At 37.3% G+C, this 23074-nt stretch overlaps 1 protein-coding gene and 1 long non-coding RNA gene across 6 annotated transcripts; one reads left to right on the forward strand and one right to left on the reverse strand.

The window, feature by feature from the left end:
* The first annotated feature begins 2644 nt into the window (after nucleotides 1–2644).
* Nucleotides 2645–5558, forward strand: LOC112194866. Of its 3 annotated transcripts, XR_005808754.1 has the most exons (6): nucleotides 2645–2661; nucleotides 2786–2814; nucleotides 2885–2935; nucleotides 3770–3836; nucleotides 4533–4629; nucleotides 5304–5558. It is a non-coding gene; the product is annotated as an uncharacterized LOC112194866 (long non-coding RNA). The 3 variants fall into 3 exon arrangements; XR_005808752.1 differs by lacking the exon at nucleotides 5304–5558 and having other exon boundaries at nucleotides 4533–5134; XR_005808753.1 differs by lacking the exon at nucleotides 5304–5558 and having other exon boundaries at nucleotides 2651–2661; nucleotides 2790–2814; nucleotides 4533–5134.
* A 7339-nt stretch (nucleotides 5559–12897) lies between these two features.
* LOC112193088 (glyoxylate/succinic semialdehyde reductase 1) lies at nucleotides 12898–19812 on the reverse strand. Of its 3 annotated transcripts, none has more exons than XM_024333117.2 (9): nucleotides 19657–19812; nucleotides 19425–19552; nucleotides 18618–18728; nucleotides 18443–18544; nucleotides 16937–17038; nucleotides 15547–15662; nucleotides 14642–14720; nucleotides 14361–14531; nucleotides 12898–13166 (listed from the first exon to the last, which is right to left on the reverse strand). In XM_024333117.2, the coding sequence occupies exons 2-9, from the start codon at nucleotides 19527–19529 to the stop codon at nucleotides 13068–13070; spliced, it is 885 nt and encodes a 294-aa protein (XP_024188885.1). In that variant the 5' UTR covers nucleotides 19530–19552; nucleotides 19657–19812; the 3' UTR covers nucleotides 12898–13067. The 3 variants fall into 3 exon arrangements, with proteins under 3 accessions (XP_024188885.1, XP_024188887.1, XP_024188886.1); XM_024333119.2 differs by having other exon boundaries at nucleotides 19640–19791; XM_024333118.2 differs by lacking the exon at nucleotides 19657–19812 and having other exon boundaries at nucleotides 19425–19625.
* Between the last annotated feature and the right edge of the window lie 3262 nt (nucleotides 19813–23074).

A 23074-nucleotide genomic window follows, 5' to 3' on the forward strand; every position in this document is an offset into this window, starting at 1 on the left:
TAAAAGTTCACTTTTTGTTTGGGTCAAAATTTGAGAAAATTTCCTTCATGGAAGTTGTAGAAGACGTTAAACCGAGTTCGTAGACATGTGGCACGCTAAAATCGGAGTTATAACGAAGAAGTTATAAGGGTTTCAAGTCAGTGGCATTTTTATAATTTCGCTGAAAACGTATTCTATAAATAGCAAGTCTGACTTGCCATTTCGGGAAATACCCAGAAAATTTCCAGATTTGCTCCTCCCGCCGACCTAACTTCCTGACGTCACTACCGCTTCTTCCGACCACCTATGGCTATAAAATTAGTACACCCATCTCTTCGTCTTGAAACAAGCTTTCCACCAATATATGCCTTGCATCCTATCATGCACCATAGATGACGAATCGAAGCCAAGAATTTTACTGTAGCAAATTGGGTTTTCAGGCTATTCCTTCAAATTCCTGCCATCTCCGGCCACTAAACCACGTCCAATAGAAGCGCCTCGAGCCAGTGATCACTTCCCCTCAAGCTACTAGCTCCAATTCACAGCGAAGAGGAAGAATCGAAGTAAAACCCGATTCTAGGGTTTTGACATTTCTGGAAAATTTTCACCGGCCAAATTTGAGTTCTTCAAGGTTAAATTGGAACTTGTTGTAGTTGAGAAAAATGTTGGGTTTGTTGAGTAGGTGGTGCTGCTAAATTTTGTTGGCCATCAGAGGTGGTTGCTGGTGGCGCGTGAACCTCACGCGCCGTCACTGTAGGTATCACGTGGAGGAGCATAGGACAGCTTTTTAAATTCAATTTTTTAGCCTATTAAATCGTATAAATGTTATAGAGCTTATATGTGAAGTTTAGTGAAGATTTGGGAAGTTTTGCATCGATTATATATTCCTGGAAATTTAGAATTTCGTTTATCGATTTATGAGAATCCGACCGTCGGATTTCTCTCGAATCTACCCTAGAACTTGTAAATTAATGAAATGGTGTTGGTGGTAAAGTTTGGGTTGAATCGGAGAAGGAAATAGAGATGTTGGCTTAAGAGGATTGATTTTGGGAATGGTATTTAATTACCGAATTGTTATTCACGGAATATAATTGTGTACAGGGCGCTATACTGAGTTACTGCTCGACGAAGGAAACTCGTATGCATGGTCGCCTATATAGTACTGTGAGTGGACTTTTGTTTTAAATAATGATGCATGGATTCTTTTCTCAAATTAAGGCTTTATTTGTTTTTAATATTATTCATGGATTTTGATTTTGATTATGATTTATCTCGGTTATAATTTCAGAATGATTTTGTCACTACGTCTTAAAAAGGATATTGCGAATTTCGAAATAAAGTATGATTTACGATTTTAGTGATGATTTTCGACGAATTATTTTCCGAGGTGGTTTCTGGAATTAAATATATTTCTATTCGTCGATTTGAATTTTTTTAAAAAGATTTTCGAAATGGGATTTCGATGGAGATGTTTTTCTTATATATTTATAGTCGTTCGGTTTTAGCATTGGGAATGCCTTAATAATAATTTTGAATTCGGTTTTGTTTCTGATTTACGATTTATAATTTAATCTTATGAATTGTTACCCGTTTGAAATTAATTTGGGGTGTGGGACACGTCGTTGCTTTATTCGGATTTATTATGAGATTTTCATTGGAATTATAGTTATTTATTATTTCTCGCCTATTTGATTATGTTTTCGAGAATATGTTGGCGTGCGGGGTCACGTCACTAGAATATACCTATTTTTCTCATGAGATATTGGGGAAGCTTTATGGATTTATGGATTTATTGGTTTTCGATTTTTTTCCTCACCATACTCAGGTCGTTCGGATTGTGTCTCCTCCTCACTTACTTTGTGTTTGTGAGTGGCAGTCGAGGTGATTTATTCTCATCCTCACGTGAGTAGTAGTCGAGGTTATTAGTTCTCCTCCTCACACAATCTATGTGTGAGTGGCAGTCGAGGGTAGGTAGAGCCTATGTGTAGACCCCCGTATTCTTTTTATTTTATTTATTGTTTATTTGAATTTGTCGAATAACGTATGAAGCTACGTATTCGTATGGTACACAAGTATTTGAGCTTAGGTTAAGACTTTGAGGCCATTTAAAGGATTAAGAAATTTAGAGAAAATCCAATTTGGGACTAGGAGACTATTTTTAAAGTTTCGAGGCTTAGGACAAGCCCGGAAAATTTTCCCGAAAGGATTCGGTGAAATATCGAAGAAATAAGGATGTTTGAAGAGGTAATTTTCGGATTGGGATTGAGGAAATTAAGAGAAAAAGAAAGTTGGAGCAGCCCAAGCCCACTTGGCCCAAAAGGAGGGGCAAATTCGACTTTTCACAAATAAATTAGGGAGAGGTATTTAAGCATCTCATTCACCCCAAAACCCTAGCCTCTTCCTCATTTTCTCCTTTTCCTCTCTCTCTCTAGTCTCTACCCGAGAGCTTCTCTCTCCTCCCCCCCACGCCGGAAATCGTCGCCGCCGTACCGCCGCCGTCGGTCGCCGCCGTCGCTGGAATCCGAATTTCAACCAAAATTTCCAGATTTTCTTCTCTTCATTCCCTCTTTCCATTTCTCCAACCAAAATCAAGAAATTTGGCCATCCAATCCCCCAAAAACCCTAGAACCCGAAGCTAAAATTGGGGCTTTTGTGATTTCTTCTTTCCAAGCTCAAATCAAGGTATTTTCCATCCTAATCTAGCCTCTATTCCTTCGATCTATACATCTTTCTTACCAAAATCGAGTTTTTGATTTCCATTTTGAATTTTTGGTGCATGAACCCGATTTCTCCTTAAACCATGAAGCTAGGCTATGGATTTGGCAAGGATTATTGGTAAGGATCTATCCATGCAACCTTGTTTTCGAGTTTTTGGTTGAGATGTTGATGTTGGACAGATTTGTAGGTGAAGAAGGCCAAGGAGAAGGAATAGGACATGATTTTTGAAGAAGAAAGGGTAAGGAATGGTTGGACAAACCCTAGAATTTTTGGAATTTATTTGGTTGATTTTGTTTATGTTGAGCTATTGTTGTTGTTGGAAAAATTGTGAAATTAGAGATTTGCGGATGGTTAAATTAGTAGGATTTTATTAGCATAATTTTCATAGTGTTGGAATTTTGTTGTGGAAGGTTTGGTGATTATTGTTGTGTAGTTTTGGCCAAAAGAAAAAGATAAGGAAGAAGAAAAGAAATGGATTTGTTTTTGGAAAAAAAGGAAAATAAAGAAAATGGTAAAAATTGGATTAAAGGAGGTTTTACTGTGGTAAAGTGGTAAAAAGTGAAGAAGGTGAAAGTAAAGGTAAATTCGGTAAAAAGGAGGTAAAAGGTAAAAGTGAAAGTGTAGAGGTAAAAGTCATGGTAAAAGTGAAAAGGTGAAAAAGGAGAAGTAAATGGGTAAAAGTAAAAGTAAAAGTAAAACTTTATTTATAATTATTTATTTATTTGTTTTAATAAATAAGAATTATTTACTTATTTATTTTTAATAAATAATAAATAATGGTAAATAAAGGATTACTTGGTCAAAAGTCAGAAGTCAAAGTCAAAAGTCAAAAGTCAACTCGAGAGTTGACCATGGTTGACCGACCTTGTAAAACGTGAGGATCTACTCGACTTTGGTCGCTCGATAAGGACGTTTTCCTTTTTAAGAAAGAACTTAGTTTCCCAAATTGGTAAAAGTTGAAAGAAATAATTAATGGTCTTATTGAAATAAAAAGGGTTTAGTGTACACGGTTACTTAAGGTTGATCATGATGTTTACCTGGATAATTACTTACAAATTAAGTAATGGTTCAGGAAACACGATCGTTAAGGAAGCTTAAGCGGAAAGCATCAGAGTGTGGAGTACGCCAGCATTTTCCAGGTAGGGTGAGCTGTCCCTTCCTTATTAGAGGCTTTTCGATATATGTGGAATGCTCTAGTATAATATTATGTTGCCTGCAAGTATGTTTTTGGTTGTTCATTAGTCGATGCCTCGTGATACATGTGTTTTCAGAATCGATAATTGTTGATTGTGAAAACTGAGGCTAGACTTGCATGTTGAGATACTGTACCCTTTTGTATGTCTGTGTTTGTGACCTGAAAGTGAATGGGACCTAGACGCGTAGATTCCTAGGGATCCCACGGTGTCGATAACCGTGAACCTCCGGAGGGGGCTGTGCTCCTATGTTTGTCAAGGAAAGGTAAATACAGACAGTGAACCAGTCATAGGAGACTCAGAGCCAGGAAATGTCACTTTCGCTACTTGTAGTCACAAGGACTACAGAGTAGTTGGCTGGTTCTCGAATTTAGGACGAACCAGGTCGGTCACCGATTTATTTTGGTTTAGTCGGCAGGTAAGTATCTCGGAGCTCCAAATTGTGTGAAGCATGCTGCATATGATTTCCTGAAACGAAACAACTGTGATTGTTTTTGTTTGCATTTGTTTTACTTGATTTTACAAATGCGCGCAACCTATATTCTAGTAGCTATGTTTTACCTATTAGATTTCAAACCTAACTAAGGTTGGGTCGGCCCCTATTGGGCTAGCGAGGACGAAATGCTCACCCCTATATTTCAGGTTATAACAAGGTCATTCCGGACGATTTGGATTAGAAGTGGGTCGTTGGCCAAGTTCGTGTGTTGCTATTCCTGTTGCTTGAAGTTCTTCCCTTGTGGTATTCCATCGTTTTACTCGTTTTTCATTCCATGTTGAACTCTATGAGGTCCGCCTACCTGGGAGCGCGCCTCACCCCTTTGTTTTATTGTTGTTGTTGAACTTTCCTTTCATTTCGGTTATGATGTAAGCCCTAAGGCGCCACAATGCACTTGCCCACTTTATTTTTAAGCATTTCCAGACTTGTTCTTTTGAGTGTTGGGTTGTTGATTTAAAATCCTTTCTAAATTTAGTTTTTCTTGGTCTCTTATTTTCTAAAATTTGTATTTTCAAAAGGCCTTGTAGTATTAAGTTGGTAGGTCTACGGTATGTCTACAACGTATCGAGCTCCTATTGGCTTAATATTACGGCGCTGTGGTATACTCATTCGGGTTGCCACACTATGGGGCTCCTTTACCCGTATGGTGATATTTCTTCCCCACATCCTATTATTACTTGATTAGCGGGGCTAGTCCGATTTCTCTTAACCAACGGGCTGGTATGTTTTCACGAGATTTTGAGTTTAAAGTAATAAGTTTTATAAACGTTGCATGCATCGAGGTTTTATAAGTTTAAATACGTGGGAAAATATTCAATTTTTCTTCATTTAAATTATCTTGTTTATTTAATTTTGTCCACTCACTCTAACGTATTTTTCAATATTTTCCCCTGGGCCCTTCGGTTTCAAATGCCCAGTTTGCAGGCGAAATTAGTTGAGGTCGGGCGTACACGGGTTGAGGCATAGTTGTCATTGCTTCCACATTGTAGGATTTATTGATCCATTACCCCCTTTACTTTTCATTCTGTTGTACCTTTGTTTAAGAATTGCTCTGATAACCGTGGAATTATTATTGTTAAGTTGGGAATTGTGTAATGTGAATTGGAAAATGTTGTGATTTGGGGAGCAAGGTGGCTCCAAGAGAATAAGGATGGATGGTTTAGAAGTGTAAATGTTTTCTACAGGTTTTGGGCAGTCCATTTTTAGGGGAAGTTCCGTAAAATTTTTGGTAGAATTTCTTCTAAGGTGGGCCCCGCAGGGCCACTTAGGATTTCGGGGTGAAATCTAGGGCGGGTCCTGTCATTGCATGTGCTATTAATACAATTGATGACCGAAAGAGAATCTCCTTCCACTAGGATAGATTTGTGATTAAACCTGAGAGCAGCTTGAAGGTCATCATTAAGAGCAATGCAGTCAACAATAAGTACATTAGAGGTGCCGAGTGTTGCATCCCGTATCTCAATTTTATCGGTTTTGCTAGTCATTAGGATGGTAAATGACAATTACTTTCACTTTTTGTCTAGTTTCAATACTTTTAGTGGACAAAAAGTTGACTTTTTATTTCATTCGTCATTTGAGAAAATTTTCTTCACGAAAGTTGTATAGGACGTCAAATCGAGTCCGTGGACACATGGCATGCCCAAATCTGAGTTCGTATGTGAAAGTTATGATCTAAAAACCCCGAGCTACCATTTTCGTACATGGATATAAATAGGGAAACTTACCATTTCGGGTAAGCTTCATTTCAGAAATCACCAAACCTTACCCCGAGCTCTCTCTCAGCTAACTTGGACGCTGACCCCACCCGAATACGTTTTCCAGCCATAACTTCTCCATCCGGACGTCACCGGTGCCGTTGGAAAGCTCTCTCCTTCCTCTTCAAGTATGTGGTGGTTTGGTGGCTCGATTTGAGTCGTAGAAGGTGCAGCAAGGAGGAGAAGACAACAACTTCGTTGTTTCGGGTTCACTATCGGAACTCACATTTCCGGCCACCTTCGACGGTGATTCTTGTTGGGTTTTGAAGCTTGGGAGATGTACATCAATCCCTTCAAGTGACTTGAAGTAATTTGCAGTGTGGAGGCCAAATCGAAGGAATGGAAATTCTAGGGTTTTAATCGCCCTTTTTACTTTCGAGGTAATTTCCAGCAATTCTAGGCATTTCTTGTCACACCCCAAATTTTGAATAAAAGAATTCAATCCGAAACGCGATAACTTAACAAGCACAAGAAAAACACATATAAAAATTTTCATTTAAATTAAGCAACTAAACAAACTGAGCTCACAATGTCAATACCGACTCGTTCTTTAGAGTCACATATTACATTATAGATAGTTTACAAATTAAACTGAATGACAATTCAATAAGTAAACACACCCACCACAACTCACTACACAACGGAAGACTAAAACTAAAAGTACCTTTCGACTTCCACGCTACCGAATGTACACCTCATCTTCGACGACGATTAATCGATATTCTAACCTGCACAATAATCCCTACACCATGGAATAGTGCACCGGGATTGCAAACAACAAACCCGGTAAGCTTTTTAAGCTCATATGAGTAAACTCAATTAAAATGACTCACGTCACTCATGCTTATAATTTCTCAGCTCGTGAGATAATTAAAGCAACAACATTTAACTCCACAAAACACAACCAAACATCAAGTTCATATCATATCATATCATATCATGCTCACGTAAGTTAACTCATATCAAAATCAACATGCTCTGACTCTCGACTCATGCATCCAATTTCACAATACTTCAACTAAACAATTAAACTCAATTATGTTTTAAACATTTTAAAACACAACGAACTACAAAATCAACCTTCATTTGTCTCAACAAAAGTAGTTGTCACCTTAGTGACGTTTCAAATCATTTTCCATCTCAACAACAAATCTACGAAAATCACACTCACTTCCCCTCAACATAAAGCATTTGTCAAAAAGATGACCTCACGACTCATTTCACAACTCACTACAAATCTCAAACCACAACCGCACTTACAATTGAATTAAGTAAAATCAGTAATCCCTGCATAGAAACTTAGTTCAGGAGATCACATTAAAAACAAACAATAGAAATCATATAAATCCTTGCATAGAGTTTAGTTTAGGAATTTACATTAAAACAAACAATTCAAAAAGCGGTAATCCCTACATATAACTTAGTTCAGGATATTACATTAAAACAAACAATTCAAAAGACAGTAATCCCTGCATATGACTTAGTTCAGGAGATTACATTTAAAATCAAACAACTCACACCAGAGTCGATGATCACCCATCAACACCAAAGTCGATGATTACCCATCAACTCCAAATAAATCATCTCACAACATGACTCGTTTTCAAAACTCGACATCTTTACCCCTTAAGCTAACATACATCACAAAAGTGAAAAAAAAAAAATCATATTATCCCAACTCACCCATAATATGAAAATCAAGTGCCTCTTGGACAATAAAAGAAAGAACCCACACGACACTCTCAATTAATAACATGTATTCAAAGGCTTCATGTAACCCTCGTATTACTCCCCTGAATATACAATGGTAGACAGACTAGAGCTCTAACTGAATCGTAGCCTGTCACCTCGGCCGAGGTTCAAACCTACGATAATGATTGCCTCTGTCACTACTTGTGACCCGGATCCGTAGACCCGAAAATATTTAAAGTCCCACGTGACTCAAAACTTTACCGAACTCGACTACTCATTCAACACAATAAGCAACAGTTCAAAACGATATTCTGAATAAATCACAATTCACCCATATCACAAAATCATCTTTTATTTCCAAAACCATATATTTTTCTCAACATCACATTGCACAACAATAGTAAACTACACACTCAATTCCACCAAGATATATATTTCATGTAAATATATATATATATATATATATATACGTAGTCATCCACTCAGGGATGTCACTAATACCAACTATACTTTTATAAATTATACTTCTCAAAAATCATTTTATATCAAAACATTGTTTTAACCTACCCATGAACCGTTGTCGATCAAGTTCATATATTTTAAAACAAATAATTTGTTTCGAAAATGATTTAACAATTAAACAAGTAATTCAGAGTAATAAATAAATCCGTTCGTAAATAAACCACGTGAGATTTACTCACCTCTAAATCTAGTTGCGTCTTCTTAACAGCTCAAAATCACAATCACAACCGTTCGTCCAATACAAATCAGTCAATCACCTAATCAAATATAATCGCAACTTAGCAAACGAATCATAAAACACACTTAAATGACGATCCCATGGTCGGATCCTCATCTGTGACCACACAAGTCATCAGAACAGCTCTACGATCAACATATCACAATTTGGAGTAAATCTGACGGTCGGATCCTCTCGGATCGCAAACCGAAGATAACGTGTAAAACTGTAACTGTAGCATGCATCAACCTTTTCCAATATGACGCTATAATATATCAAAACGATCGTATGGATGCGTAAATGCATAAACTGAATACATGACCCAAAATTATGGTCTAACGCGCTGCCACGCGCCGTTGGCAGCGAGCGGTCAACGCCCGGTCAACGGAGGGTCAACGCCGGCTAACCACCTCCAATGGAAAAGTCACCAACTATAAACATGTTCATTTTGAAGAGATGAGAAACCTTCATACCTGGAGCTAAGCCAGATTCAGTCTAAATCGTCCTAGATCAAGCTTGGAAGTTGGATTAATCTCGGTCATCTGATCACGTTTCCAGATTCAACCAGAGCCGTCTACATCTTCAAACCTTGATCTTTCACTCTACACTTTGAATCGTCCTTCAAGGTGGGTACGGGTGTGATCTAGAGGAGAAGACGTTTCCAGAAAGCTGACGATCTGCCCGAGGGGATGCCATAATCGGGAATTTTGGTCGGATCCCGAAAGCGTAAACTTTGGGCGCTCCGATCTGCTACTTCCGGCTAGGCACCGAGCAACCCACCACCACAGGGAAGTCAGCGAGGCAAGTCTGAGTCGTCCTTGGCTTGTCCAGTCGCCGGAGGTGGCTGGAGTTACGAGATTGAATCGGGTCGGATCGCCGGGTATCGTCTCGGGTCGGATCTCGCGGAGGAGAGAGAACAGAGAGAATTTTGGGAGAGAAAATGGAAAAAGGGAAATTTTGGGGTTTTATGAAAAATCCCGGAATTTTTGCTATTTATAGAAATTTCCCAACTTTTCAATCGATCATAACTTTCTCATACGAATTCCGATTTCCATAATCCACATATCCACGAACTTGTATCAACGCGCTCTACAACTTTCGTGAAGGAAGTTTTCGAAGAAACCCAACATATAAAAAGTCAACCTTTGCGCCCCCCCCTAAAGTAATACTTTCCGAATAAAAATTCGTCCGAAACACTTCCGCTCCACCCTCGAACCACGAACTCGTACAAACGAACACTTTATTAATCCTAGGAAACATTTAGAAATTAATAACAAATTTCCAGGGTCTTACATTTCTAGAATTTGTTGGGCTTGATGAGAGGAAAAAATTGGCATAGGTGATTCCACCCTATTTTGGGGTCGGAGATGGCGACACGTGGGGCCCACACGCAACCATTGTTGGTAGCGCATGGGGGCTCGTGAGTGCCGGTTCTGGCCTTCTAATTTGGTTAGTTGGGTTGGTTGTAGCATGTAGAATTTGTAGAGATGATTTGGTAAAAATCAGAGAACGTTTAATATCAATTGTGATTTTTCGAAGTGCGGAGTTTCGGTGTCAATTTACAGGAATCTGACCGTTGGATATCCCTCGTTTCTATTATAGAATACTTAAATCGACGAATCGATCTTAGTGGTGAAGTTTGGGATGAATCCTATAAGAAATTGAGATGTTGTTATACAAGGGGTTTTGGGGTTTCGTTTTAAAATCGTATTTAATTTTCGAATCGTTTTTTATGAAATATAATTTTGTACAGAACGAGGTACTGACCCATCGCTCAATGAGGATCCATACACTTGCGTGCCACGTTAGTTATAGACTGTGAGTGGACACTCTAGTTTTAAATATGTGCATGCAAGAATTTTTATTAATTATTGTTTTATTTATTTTGATGCATATGAGTTGGGTTCGGAAAATAAAATTTATCTGATTTTAATTTATTGATTTGATTTTGGAATTGGATCGGGATTTATCTCTTGGATTGTCTTCGGGAAGGGATTTACGATTTGTTTTGACTTTGAGCTTGCGTTTAGAAATATGTTTAGTGATTGAATTATGAATCTCTTTGATATCACTCTTATTCATTATCGATTTGGGAAATCGTATTGTCTTTGTTAATCACTTTTGCTATATCGTTTATGAGAATGATTTTACTTGAGATTTTCCGAGTACGGTTGGGAACCATACTGGTGTCTTATTTACGAGATTTTGGGGAAGCTTACTGATTTTTGATTTTTCACATGATTTTCTTATGCCATACTTGTTGTGACCATATTACCATGCCATACTTCTTGCTCAACATTCTTCTCCTCAACTTTTAGATTTGATTTTTCTCGAAATTTTATGAAATTGGTATGGGGATTACTTTTGTTTCTGGGTCTTGATTGATTTCAGTTCTGGGTTGTTTTTGTTTCTCAAAATTGCATCTTGATATCAAATTTGCATAGGTTAGAAGAATTATACATGCAAGGATTTTGGAACTTTGTGGGGTGGTTTTGGGGAGAAGGAGAACATGGATGCAGATTGTATCCAAAATATGTCGAGTTCAATCCGAATTGGGTTGAGTTTGATATACGTATCTGCACAAATGAGAAGACGGTCATAATTCAATATCCTTGAAGCTTGACACCATCAGTCGCTTACCGGACCGGGCTTTTACTACGGTGATGAAACATAGCAGAGAGGCTATGGTGGGAAGGATGCCGAAGGTTAATTGACATATTTGTGAAATATGAACATGGGAGATTACAAGAAGTGAAGCATCTTTTTTTAATTGGTTTCTATCGGTACCAGCCCATGAACACAATAACATGGGTTCTGAAATAACCTGTGTTATAGAACTTGGAAACTTTGTATATGGATCTTTGATATGGAAAGAGGGAGAAAGGAGAACACCGGGGGGGGGGGGGGGGGGGGGCCTAAGCAAAAAAAAAAAAAAAAATAATAATAAGGGTAAATTGGTAATTTTAAATTCAAAATTGTCAGCTGGCAGATGTCGTAACGGAGCTACCGGCCATATGTACCAATCTTCAGTCGGGCAGAGAACTTCAGGTACAGTATTGATAGTTTTTTAAGTTCAGTTACCAAAAGTTATAAGGAGACAAATGTTGAGTACCGTACGGACCATTTTCCCTATTATAAATTGAGAGGTTAGAAATTGTGGAAGGGTACAATTGTCATAGACTAAAAAGTTTGAAGATAGAAGTGGTCCTATGTGTACAAGAAAACTTAAGTGATTTTATGGGTAATTAAAGTTTCAAAATGACACTTATATGAAATTTTTTTATAACAATTTCTAATCTATAATACAGGAAATACCGTATTTAACAAGGAGGATTAATTTTAGTTTAGTACCCTGTGGTTTGGGGGTAACATCATGTCAGTCCATGCTCTTTCAATTTGATCAGCAACACCCCTGTGCTTTCAAATTCAATCAGCCGTGCCCAAATTTTACTGTTCCGTCCAAATTTTACTTTGTCAATCCATTCAAAGTTAATGTTCAAATTGAACGGAACAGTAAAATTTGGGCACTGCTGATTGAAATTGAAAGCACAGGGGTGTTGTTGATCAAATTGAAAGAGCAGGGACTGACATGATGTTAACCCCAAACCATAGGATACTAAATTGAAATTTATCCTAACAAGGAACGCATGTTCTGACACTTGAACCCTAATTATGCAAACTGACCGCCAAAGCATACATGAAAAGCTTCCATTATTGAATTCAAGGAAAAAAAATTCTCATTCATTGAATGAATCATAACATGTTTACAATCATGAATGGCTTACATTCAATACAGCTGAGACGTAAAGTTCAAAAATGGGGCTTTACAGCGACCCCTGACAATTAAGAAATTAGTTATACATGGTTTTAATTGAAAACCAACAAAAATTCATAGAAAGAAGAAATCAAAAACTAAAAAAATACAAAGTTAAGAAATCAGAATTTAGACTGGTTGATCAAGAACTTCGATTGGTAAACAGTGACGGCTCACTTTTCAGCTCGGATTTCTCGCTTGATTCTTGGGCATTTCTAATGTCCCAACTCCCTAGGGTCCTTTTGTATACCGACCCTGACAAAACTTTGTTTTTATTTTTTCAGTAATTAATCTGGTACGGTGGTATGTGTCTTACAAACATTTGTAAGGGAGAGATTCAGAATTTGTCTCCCGTAGCAGTTGTGTCTTGGTTCTTTTTTTGGTCAACGAGTATGAGTTGTGTGATTAAAAAAAAAATATATATATATATTTAAAAAAACAGTTGGCCTAATGTCAAACTTCTAAGGCAGAGGCACCCACGATTAGGAGCTGTGACAGCGATAAAGAAAAGGTTAAAGTGAACAGGGGTGTGGGTAGCTGCAGTGGTATTATTTGCATCTAATTTAAATATGTAACAAACAAAGGCCTATGAGGAGGGAATTCGAATAGTTATGAAACAAAAGAACAGTATAGGGTGCATTGCTTATAAAACCACGCATTAAAGAGAAGACAGCGAGTGCGCCTAGCTGATTTGAGATGGAGGTTCAAGAGCCTTCACGGTCTCATACACAGCTGAGAAGTCAAGCTCCCCAAGCCCCATGCTTCTAGCCTTCTTGAATGCCTAAAAATATGGCATATAGGATTTTTAGTTCTCATGTCCAAACAAAGCCAAAAGAAACAAATAAAATGAGATAGTTTCAACGTAATACCACAATAGCGTAGCCACTAGTGTGTTTTGGCATTTATGCATTTGAAATAGATAGTGTTGAATTCATTTTATCTCCTTGGACTTTACACCTAAAATCGTTTATGTCTTTGATCATGCATACCCTTATACTTTTCAATTTGATCAATCATAGTGATTAATCAAATAATTCGTTAACTTTTTTCATGAATTGCTTACTTGACCAGTCCAATCGGGCTAATTTTAGCCTTGGAGTAAATAGTGTGTTTCTTGAGTGATATAAAGCCAAAACTAATTACCACGCAACAATTCATGAAGAAATTGATGGATTGTATCTAATTTGGTTATGAGTGATCAAGATAGAGAGTACATGCACACATGTGATTAAATTAGAAATTCATGGACATAAAAGATTTTGAGTGTAAAGTTCGAGGTAAAATGAATTGAAATAGAGATATACTTTGATCAGAGACAGGGAGTACGTAGGCTAAATTAGCTGAACCTCGATATCAAATCTGTGTTCGTGTGGTGTTCATTTACTATTGACATTAGTTTGAACAGTCCAAAACGGAGAAGCTCCCCTACATTGTAGTGATATGACCCTCACAAAATCTCACTTCTGCACAAAGCAATAGCTTCAAAGAAAAATGGGTAGGCTGCTAACTACTAAGCTGGTATATACTACACATTTTCTCCGTCAGAAATTTTGGATCTTAACTTTCTTTGTTCACCAAAATAAAAATTGGACTGAGAAATCATGTGTATGATCTGAATTTAAACAACATATAACACAGAACTAACACACTATCCTATAGGCTCCGAGAAAATCACATCGGCTAGAACGTGAGATGACATGTGTCAACTCTATGTTGTATGTTTTCAATTTTACATCGGCTAGAATGTGAGATGACATGTGACAACTCTATGTTGTATATGTTTTCAATTTTTTACAGTTGCGGTCAGAATTTAAAGATCAGTCTCAGCCTCTCAGGATATTTAAATTACAAGTGACTGGAGACACTTTTTTTTCACTAGGTATGAACACAAGGGCCACAAAGAAATGAGGTTGAGAAGTAAAATTGTGAGTAGTTCAAGAAGCTATTCTCAAAAAGAATGAAGAGCGTGTATTACCTCATTAGCTGCAGCAGCTACTGGCATTGATACAGCAGTTTCATCCCCAAGGGAAAGAGCTAATCTCATGTCCTTCTGCTGATGTTTCAAAGGAAATGCAGGTGAATGACTGCCCTGAATCATAGTGGGTCCTTTCAACCTAAACATTGGATTTGCAATTCCACCCAGATCCTGCCAGAAATTAACTTATCAACACTAGGGGCAAACCTGAAGGAATAAAACTCAACTCTGCTAAGATGACGGATCCAATACTGGTAAACGGAATTTCAACTGTTACTCACCAAAACATCAAGAAGAACTGAAGGATCCAGTCCACTTCTACCAGCAAGAACAAGTCCCTCAGAGAATGCATTCATCATACTGCAGTGGAGAGAACACCATCATAAATACCAGACATTGCACTGATTATGATCAATAATGTTGATATTCACCAAAGAATATTGATATATACAAATGTACATATTACAATACAAGGGTTAAGTTGGGTTATTATGACAACTTGCAGGGGATTGTGGTCTTTGGCCCGTGTTATATGAGAGTTTCATTCTTGAAAAAAAATCAGAAACTAATGCATTAGGTCAATATCAAATTATATTAATAATCTATTAGTGGCTTTTTAATGGGGAAACAAATAAACATCTTGACATTGCCAAAGACAGAGCTTATCCATCAAAGAAAAGAACTCATGTTAAATGCAATTTGGTTAAAACACTATGACTACAGACTGCATATGATCACATGAGATGTAAAACTGAATCCTAACCCTCCAGAACACTTCAAACACACATGATTATTACAACTTAAATAAAACATTAAAACTCGAAAGCCCTCAACCTATGCCAAGTTGGCCAACAGGCATATATATTCTTGAAAAGGTATCAATATATGTACATATATAATGTTCAGGTGAAGGGTGATAAATACCAGACCAACAGACCTATTTTTCTAAAACTTCTTTTTTATCTTCCTTTCTTCCTCTTCCTCTCTTTGCTCCTAGTCTACAAAGTTCAATGCAACAGGGAATACTGCTTTTGAGCTTCCACACGCTAACACATCAGCGTATAAAATATCCCTACTAGCAGATATGCTCCCCCATGTAGTTGCTATAATGTTTCTACCAAAGAGAGCTGCAAAAATGATTCTCCATCGTATTATGCATCATTTCTTTGCAAAAAGGAACCATTACCTGCCCATTATCATATTCACAACAAGTTTCATTTTAGCTCCATTTCCAACCTGCCCCAGGTAGAAAGACTTCTTTCCAATGACATTAAAAGCTGGAAGCACTTCCTCATACAATGCCTACATTTATAAATGAGTAAGATGCTGCAGCAATGTAGAGATAAACAAGTCCGTAACTCACACCAAGAATTAAACATACAAGGAGGCCTATTCCCAAATTAAACTATAGTTATCAATATTTGGATTTAACACAGAACAGATGATATAATTATATGCAGTCTATAAAGCTTTCTCACTTAATGAAAAGGAATCAAATGGAAGTAATCATTAAAAAACAATCTCAATGCTCCAAATTCTGCAGCTCTCTGGCCACAGGCAAAGGAGCTGTGATAGTCTTACAGGAGATAATTTTTATTTTTTTACATTACTTCATCCTTTAAAGGAATCAAATGGAAGTAATCATTAAAAAACAATCTCCATGCTCCAAATTCTGCAGCTCTCTGGCCACAGGCAAAGGAGCTGTGATAGTCTTACAGGAGATAATTTTTATTTTTTTACATTACTTCATCCTTTTTCTCTTTTGTGCCTTAATTTCTTTTCTTTAAATTGAAGAAGCCTACAAAACTTTAAGGTGTTTCTTGTGAGTCAATTTAATCACATAGCCCAAGTTGCATGCTTACTTTGTATTTTGAAGGTGGGGGGTGTTAGCTATAATCAAATAAACAAAGCCCAAGTCCTGAACTAATACAAGTAGTAAGTAGTAACTTTATACATTCCAGGACTCTAAGTAAAGCTTTAACATAGTCTTCTATGGATTCCAAGAAAAACTATGCTTTACTTTTTGAGCAGCAACACAGTTTTTTTTTTTTTTCTCAAGAAAGAATCTTTTATTGATAAAAATAAAAATAATAAAAAATAAAATAAATTAACACGCATACACACATTCAGGAAGCACAACTCGAAAGAAACAAAAGAAAAAGGAAACAATTAGCGGCCACAGGTCACCAGCTTCAGACAAGTAGCTCCCTGCAGCTTCCTAAACGGTTAATGGTCATTTGAGTACTATTGTTAAATTTTTTTATGTTGGCACCAAAGTGCTAGATTGAGCACATTTCAGGTACAGTTTATGATAAAACCCCCCAAAAACGGCAACCTTCTTTGTGCATGTGTGTGTGTCAACAAATGTTTCTACAAGAACATCAAATCTGTGTTGTCATAATTGAAGCCAAACAAGTTTTCCCATAAAAAGGAAAAAAAAAAAAAAGAGGTAAAGGCCTTACGGCCCAATTACATGTAGCTAGGAGTATAAAGGGTTTCCCTATATAATGAAATGGAGCTGAAACCATGTAATGTAACGAAAAAAACTACAAGTTGTCCATCTGTATGACAGTTACCTGCTCCCCAGCTGCAAGTATAACTAGTTGACCATCTTCTGCGGGCTTTTTGCTACCTGAAACAGGCGCTTCAAGGAAGTAACCACCTTTTTTTGTAATCACCTGTACATCATTGGTAGAAACCCAACTGATATGTAAAAAATATTTCTCTGATCATACCTTTTCCTAATAAGTTATTCGGTTAACAAGCCACAGCATGATTCAAGAAGGTATATACAAAGGAAACTGCATCGGAACACTACTAAAGTATTACTCTTTTGAAGTTGCTTGAGAGAGTGTGTTGCCTTCTTCAAATGCCACTGATTAAGTACTTTAATGCGTTTCTTTTCAATTTCAGTATATGCAAATAACATTCCATAAGTGGGAAATTATTACAAGAGATGAAAGCTAATGCAAGAGTTAACAACTCTAACCTTTCTTTCTGGCATGCTCACACTCTAATCCTACTGCTTACCCTAATGTCAGAGTCTCAAGTTCGGTAAGAAAACTAGTCAAGAAACTTATAGAATGCATCACACTCTCTTTTAACTCTAGAAATATAATTGAGAGATAGCATTCTTGTTCTTCAATTCTTTGCCAAAACCAAACTAGTAATTCTTGGTTTTCGTCATCTTATAACATTTACTTCGTCAAGTTTAACTTCATTCATGCATTTAAATTTAATAAATACTGTTGCCTATAAAACTTGGTAGCCCAATTCTTATTCCCCAACAACTTCATGACCTTGCACAATTCTTAGAGATGTACCTTCCTACACCTCTAAATCATCAAATACAAAACATATCTGCTGATTCAAACTAATCCTGCATCAGTCAACAACTACAGATAAGAAACATTTTTCATGTGAATTAACTATAAGATTAATTTCTCATGAAAATTCTAGCATGGTAGACAAGCAATTTTTTATAGGTATTTTGTGATTTGAGACAATTATCTGGGACTAATGATCACTACTTCCTCATATAACTTCAAACCTCAACATGGATTTTTTGGCTAACAAATTCTACTAAAGACATAAATAAAAGCATCTTAGTTCTGTTCTCTGGCAACAGTGTGAAGTGAAATTTTATTTTGTCTAGCTTTTTTTACTAGAATACGTATAAATCTATTATTTTTTTGGCAGTAATAGGGCCAATAAAGAACCTACATCTAACATACTTTTGTTTTACAAGCTCACATAAGCATTTTTAAACATTCTTACAACATAGATAAAAAAAAATATGGATATCTGTTTTAGACTTCTGTCCCAATAATGTGTAACTTATATGTAATATATTATTTTTCAGAAAATTTACACATTGACAAAAAAAAGGTGAAGATTGGAGAGAGAAAGATAGAAATTTTTTTGGCTAGGCATTGTCCACTAGCCAAATATAGGCAGGATAAAGAACATACTAACCAATACTAAGATACCATAAATTGAAATCTGAAACAATCTGATGAATGCAATATTTGTAGCAGAAAAGAAACAGAGGAAGAGAAATAGGATTGGTATGTAACTCAAACCTCACTAATCTTTGAAGAAGTACCAGCATCAACTGTAGACATGTCAATGTAACCTTTTCCACCAGAAATATGCTCTACAATGCCATCCTTTCCAAAAACAACCTAAGGAGTTTGCATTTTGATAAGTAAAATCAAGTAAATGAAGTGTCAAAATACCAAAGTGAAAAATACAAACCGCAAGAGCAGCTGAAGGATCAGATAACATTGTAAAGGTAAACTTGCACTTCTTAACTACTGCTGCGGGGGATTCTGCGACAGAAGCACCATGCTCCACGAGTTCATCGCACTGCAATTGAAGTGTTTGTTGGAATATGTGACAGAGGTTAGTCTAGCTCAAGCTCTACTGACCATGTAGAGTTTTTGGTTAAGAAAACAGAACTACATTGAGCTCTCAGTGGACCAAAAAGATCAGAAATATAAATGACAACTAAGATTGGAGTTAGATTACAGGTTTTGCAATGAGTTATGTGTTAAATTACTCTATTTTGAAAAGCTTACATATTAATTCACAAATTTTAATCCCTCAGAGAATTGGTTGATTGGTCTTTACTTGAACAATTTTCAGCATCCTGCTCAATTGCCTGGGTGCATTCTACATGATAAAGGTATGGACTCACCATTTAAAACAACAAGACTACGGGTATGCGCATACAACATAGACACTATAGGTGCCTTGGTTTTATATGAGACAACCTTAAGATAATACCAGGAATTATGTGATAAACTTTTGATTTACTTGGTAGACTAGAGGACAGAAACCCAGAAACACAGAAAACGGACAGAAGCACTAAACTAGGACTGAAATCCCAGAAACATTGTTATGGAGACTACAGTCGATCGCTTACTCTTATGCAGTATTATTATTGGCACACACACATAAGTACAAATGGCTCAATGATTCTCAATTATCATGATGATACTTGAGCTTGGCAGCTGACTATCATCGGTCAACAAATATTCAGAGCACAAGAGTTGATGGTACCTTAGAGAGGGTCCTGTTCCAAACAGTAACTTTGAAGCCATGGCGGAGAAGATTCATGGCTATGGCTTTTCCCATTATTCCAAGCCCCAGGAAGCCTACCTCCATCTTCTCTGTCTCTCACCAAAATTCTATAACACAAACGTATAAACTCTATCATCCACTAAAATATACAAACATTAAATGACAAGAACATGAGCAACTCTTCCAATAGTTACAAGAAAAGAATTGCCACCGATTATCCGAGACGCCGGCAGCAGTTTGCTCCTGTCGTTTTGTGAGAGGATTGATGCGTTCTACTTCAATTATTCTCAGAGCTTTGTCCTCCTCACATCCCACCAATTTGGAGCCCAGCCCACTTGCTGTCCTCCACGTTGGTCTGTTTCTACATTTTTTTTTTTTTTTTTTAATTTGAACGATACGCATCTCCTCTTTTTCATATATTTAACATAGGGTTAATGCTCATACACCCCAAATTTGGGAAAATACTTCTCATACACCCCAGTGTATTATTTTTGTTCCCTTTTACACAACTTTTTCTCACTTTCTTTCCTACCTACCCGTCTTTTCAAAATCCCTACCATTAGTACCCCTTTGTTGTTTTGGTTTGTTAGAGTCTGCATCTGCATATGTCTCTTTCATAAATTTATATTTGTTATTTTAGAAACGTGGTGGGCCCATCAGAGTTTGTTTCATTTGAATATATGTATGAAGCTGACAGTCATCCTCTAATTCGAAAGGTAAACAGTACAATTTACTATTCATAATTTCAATTGTAGACAGACTTGAGCTTGTTGCTATATGCAAACATACTACTAAAGAACTGCAGAAAGAGAGAGAAAAACTGAGAAAATTAAAAACCTATCGGGACAGCCTTGATAGAGAATCTCCCAATTACTGGGATATTATTTATAGACTTCAGACTAGAATCTATAAAATAGAAGAAGAGATAGAAAATCTCCTATATGTTCTGGAAGAGGAACAAAAACCTCTGAATTATTTGAGCATTGGTTAGATCCGCACCTCACTGGTATCAGAGCTTGTAAAAGGCTCAAAGGAGAACCCCTCCTTAATGGGGACAATGTCCGAATTGTTACTAGAGAAAATAAATTCTCTACTAAAAGCTTCTGATGAGAAATATCAGAAGATGTTACTAGAAATATCTAGATGTCAGTCGACACTAGAAACAATACCTGCTATAATCCACCAATTGGAAAGATTGGAAAACAAACTGGATTATATCAAAGAACTTCCAAAAACGGAAGAAGAAAGACTGACAAGTGTCAGTAGAAAAATCAAAGAACAGCAAAAAACGCTGGAATCTATACTGAAGGACAAGAAATTGCCTACAGTAAAAAAGAAGACTAATGGGTTCAAACCATTAGAGAAACCAGACTCAAATCGTGTTCCTAACATGATTTTTCTGGAACCATCTACTAGTCATACTAGTATCCGGTATGAAAATCCGGAGAATTCAGAAAAAAGAGAAATGAAGATGTTAAGCATCTTTGGAAAAAAGAAAGGAGTTCAACTCCTAAATTCTGAAGAATTTGAATACAATGAAATCGAGCATGAGGTAAAAAACTCCTCAATTCCAAAGCTAGATTTCAAACAGATCTACCGACGGGGAACATTTGACCTGATGGACAGCCATCATTTCAAAATACTTGAATTCACAACCCCCTCAACAACAGGAGAAACAGATCTCTTGATGATCACTCCTGCTGAAGTTGCCAGAGCACAAGCAAAGCAATACCAATTTATGCACATTGGAGCAGTCCAAGTCGGCATAAAACTATTGGCAAGAGAAGGCATCAACTGTTCAGTCCTATGTGTCCTGCAAGACAACAGATTGACAGACTTCCAAGCTAGTCTGTTTGGGACTCTAGAAGCATCACTATGCAACCAGGTAGCATATTTCAACTGCTTCCCCAACTTTTCAACCAGCTTGAAGGATGCAGCCCACTGCCTCAGACTGAGAGTCAAGACAGACGGGATCTCAATGAAAGAAGAAATGCAAGAATTGGCAATAGTATACAGAGTGTACTATAAACTGATGAGCACCACAGTGGAACCAAAGACAAGGATCTCCAACATCCCTGGTCTCACTACTGGATTCCTCACCAACCAGAAGAACCATTCACAGCAGATTCACAAGGTTGCTTGGAATGAAGTAACTTTTCCTCTTGAATGGAAACTGTCCGGTCCAAAAAAGCTGCCGGAAAGAGCAAAAGCAAAGATCTACGAGAGTAGACGCACTGGAGAAATCAGCCTCAACTTTGAAGATCACAGGAAAAGTGATGTCTGTCCTGAAAACATCAGGATAAACAGCAATCTTCTGAGAAGAAGCTACAGCACCAGAGAAGCCGGTGTCAGTGGTACAAAACCCACTATTGAAGAACCAATATCAGAAGAAGATCTGGAAGCTGATCTATGCAGACCAGTCCATATGCTCAGAGCTGAGAAGCTCTATGATCTTTACAAAGAAGCTGAGAATTGTGAAAGTCCTGAACGATTAGAAAAACTAATCGAGGAAATGAAAGAATTCAAATGCAGAAAGACAAGAAAAGTCTTTCCTTACCAAGATGTAGAAATGGAAGAAGGAGGAAGCTCCAGAACTTTCATAAAAAAAGAAACAAGGGAAATAAAACTCCCAGTCCAGAAAGCCCCCACGGGTAAAAAAGGAGAAAGAAATTCTCAAAGATTCGTCCCCGAGGACAATCTGCCAAGAGTTCCGATCACGAACTATGGCATCTGGCTGAATCTAGACAAGAGTCTAGACAAAAGAAAAACTATTGACCAATGGGTAGATAGCCTGATGATGGCTTCTGCACTGACCCTTGGAAAATTTGAAGCACCAGATTTGCAGGTGTACTATGAAACTACTCTCACCGGAGTAGCAAAAAAGTACTACCTATCTTTCAAGGAAACCACCAGAGGAAGAGACTGGCTTGAAGAGATAAAAAATTCAAAGTCTCCGTATGATTTTGCAGTACCCCTGTACGATCAATTCTGTGGAGATCTCTCAAATCTGAGTGAGAAAGCCAAAGAAACGGCAAAGTCGAATATCTATGCTCTCAAGATCTGTGACATGAGATATTTCGAAGAATACCTGAATGAATTTCAGGAATATTACTGTACAATTGGTGAACTAGAGAATACTGATCTAGTTAATCTGTTGCACAGAAAGCTCCCTGAACCATGGAGAACAGCTGTGAGGGAAAGCATAGCTGAGAAACCAATTGAACGATTTTCAGTTGGAGGAATTGCCGACAGAATCCGGCAACTACTGAAGGAGCAATGCAAAGCCAATCTTAGAGCTAAGATGGCCAAAAAGCAACTCAAAGGAGTTGAAAATTTCTGTTACGGAATACTGGATATGCCCACAAACTGGGGATGTCATGAATCCAAATTCCACAGAAAGAAGAAAAAGGAAAAATATTACTCTAAAAAATTCAAAAAGAGTAATCAGAGAAAGAATTGGAGATTCAAGAAGAGCTCCAATTACAAGAAGCAACAGGATGAAGATCCAAAAAAGAAATTCTTCAAGAAAAAGAAGAATACTCAGCAGCATAAACAACCTAGCAAGAAAGCTTGCAGATGTTGGTTGTGTAAAGCTGAAGGGCACTATGCCAATGAATGCCCAGAAAAGG

The sequence above is a fragment of the Rosa chinensis genome, chromosome 3 (genome assembly GCF_002994745.2).
Source record: "Rosa chinensis cultivar Old Blush chromosome 3, RchiOBHm-V2, whole genome shotgun sequence".
Taxonomy (NCBI): Eukaryota; Viridiplantae; Streptophyta; class Magnoliopsida; order Rosales; family Rosaceae; genus Rosa; species Rosa chinensis.

Bases quoted from the DNA above. Each gene is read 5' to 3' on its own strand.
- LOC112193088 (XM_024333117.2), bottom strand. From the start codon at position 19,529: ATGGAGGTAGGCTTCCTGGGGCTTGGAATAATGGGAAAAGCCATAGCC. The intron at 18,729-19,424 runs GTACCATCAACT...CTTCAATTGCAG, and splicing joins GGAACAGGACCCTCTCTAAG to TGCGATGAACTCGTGGAGCA. The intron at 14,532-14,641 runs GTGAGTAACAGT...AATTTCTGGCAG, and splicing joins CAGTTCTTCTTGATGTTTTG to GATCTGGGTGGAATTGCAAA.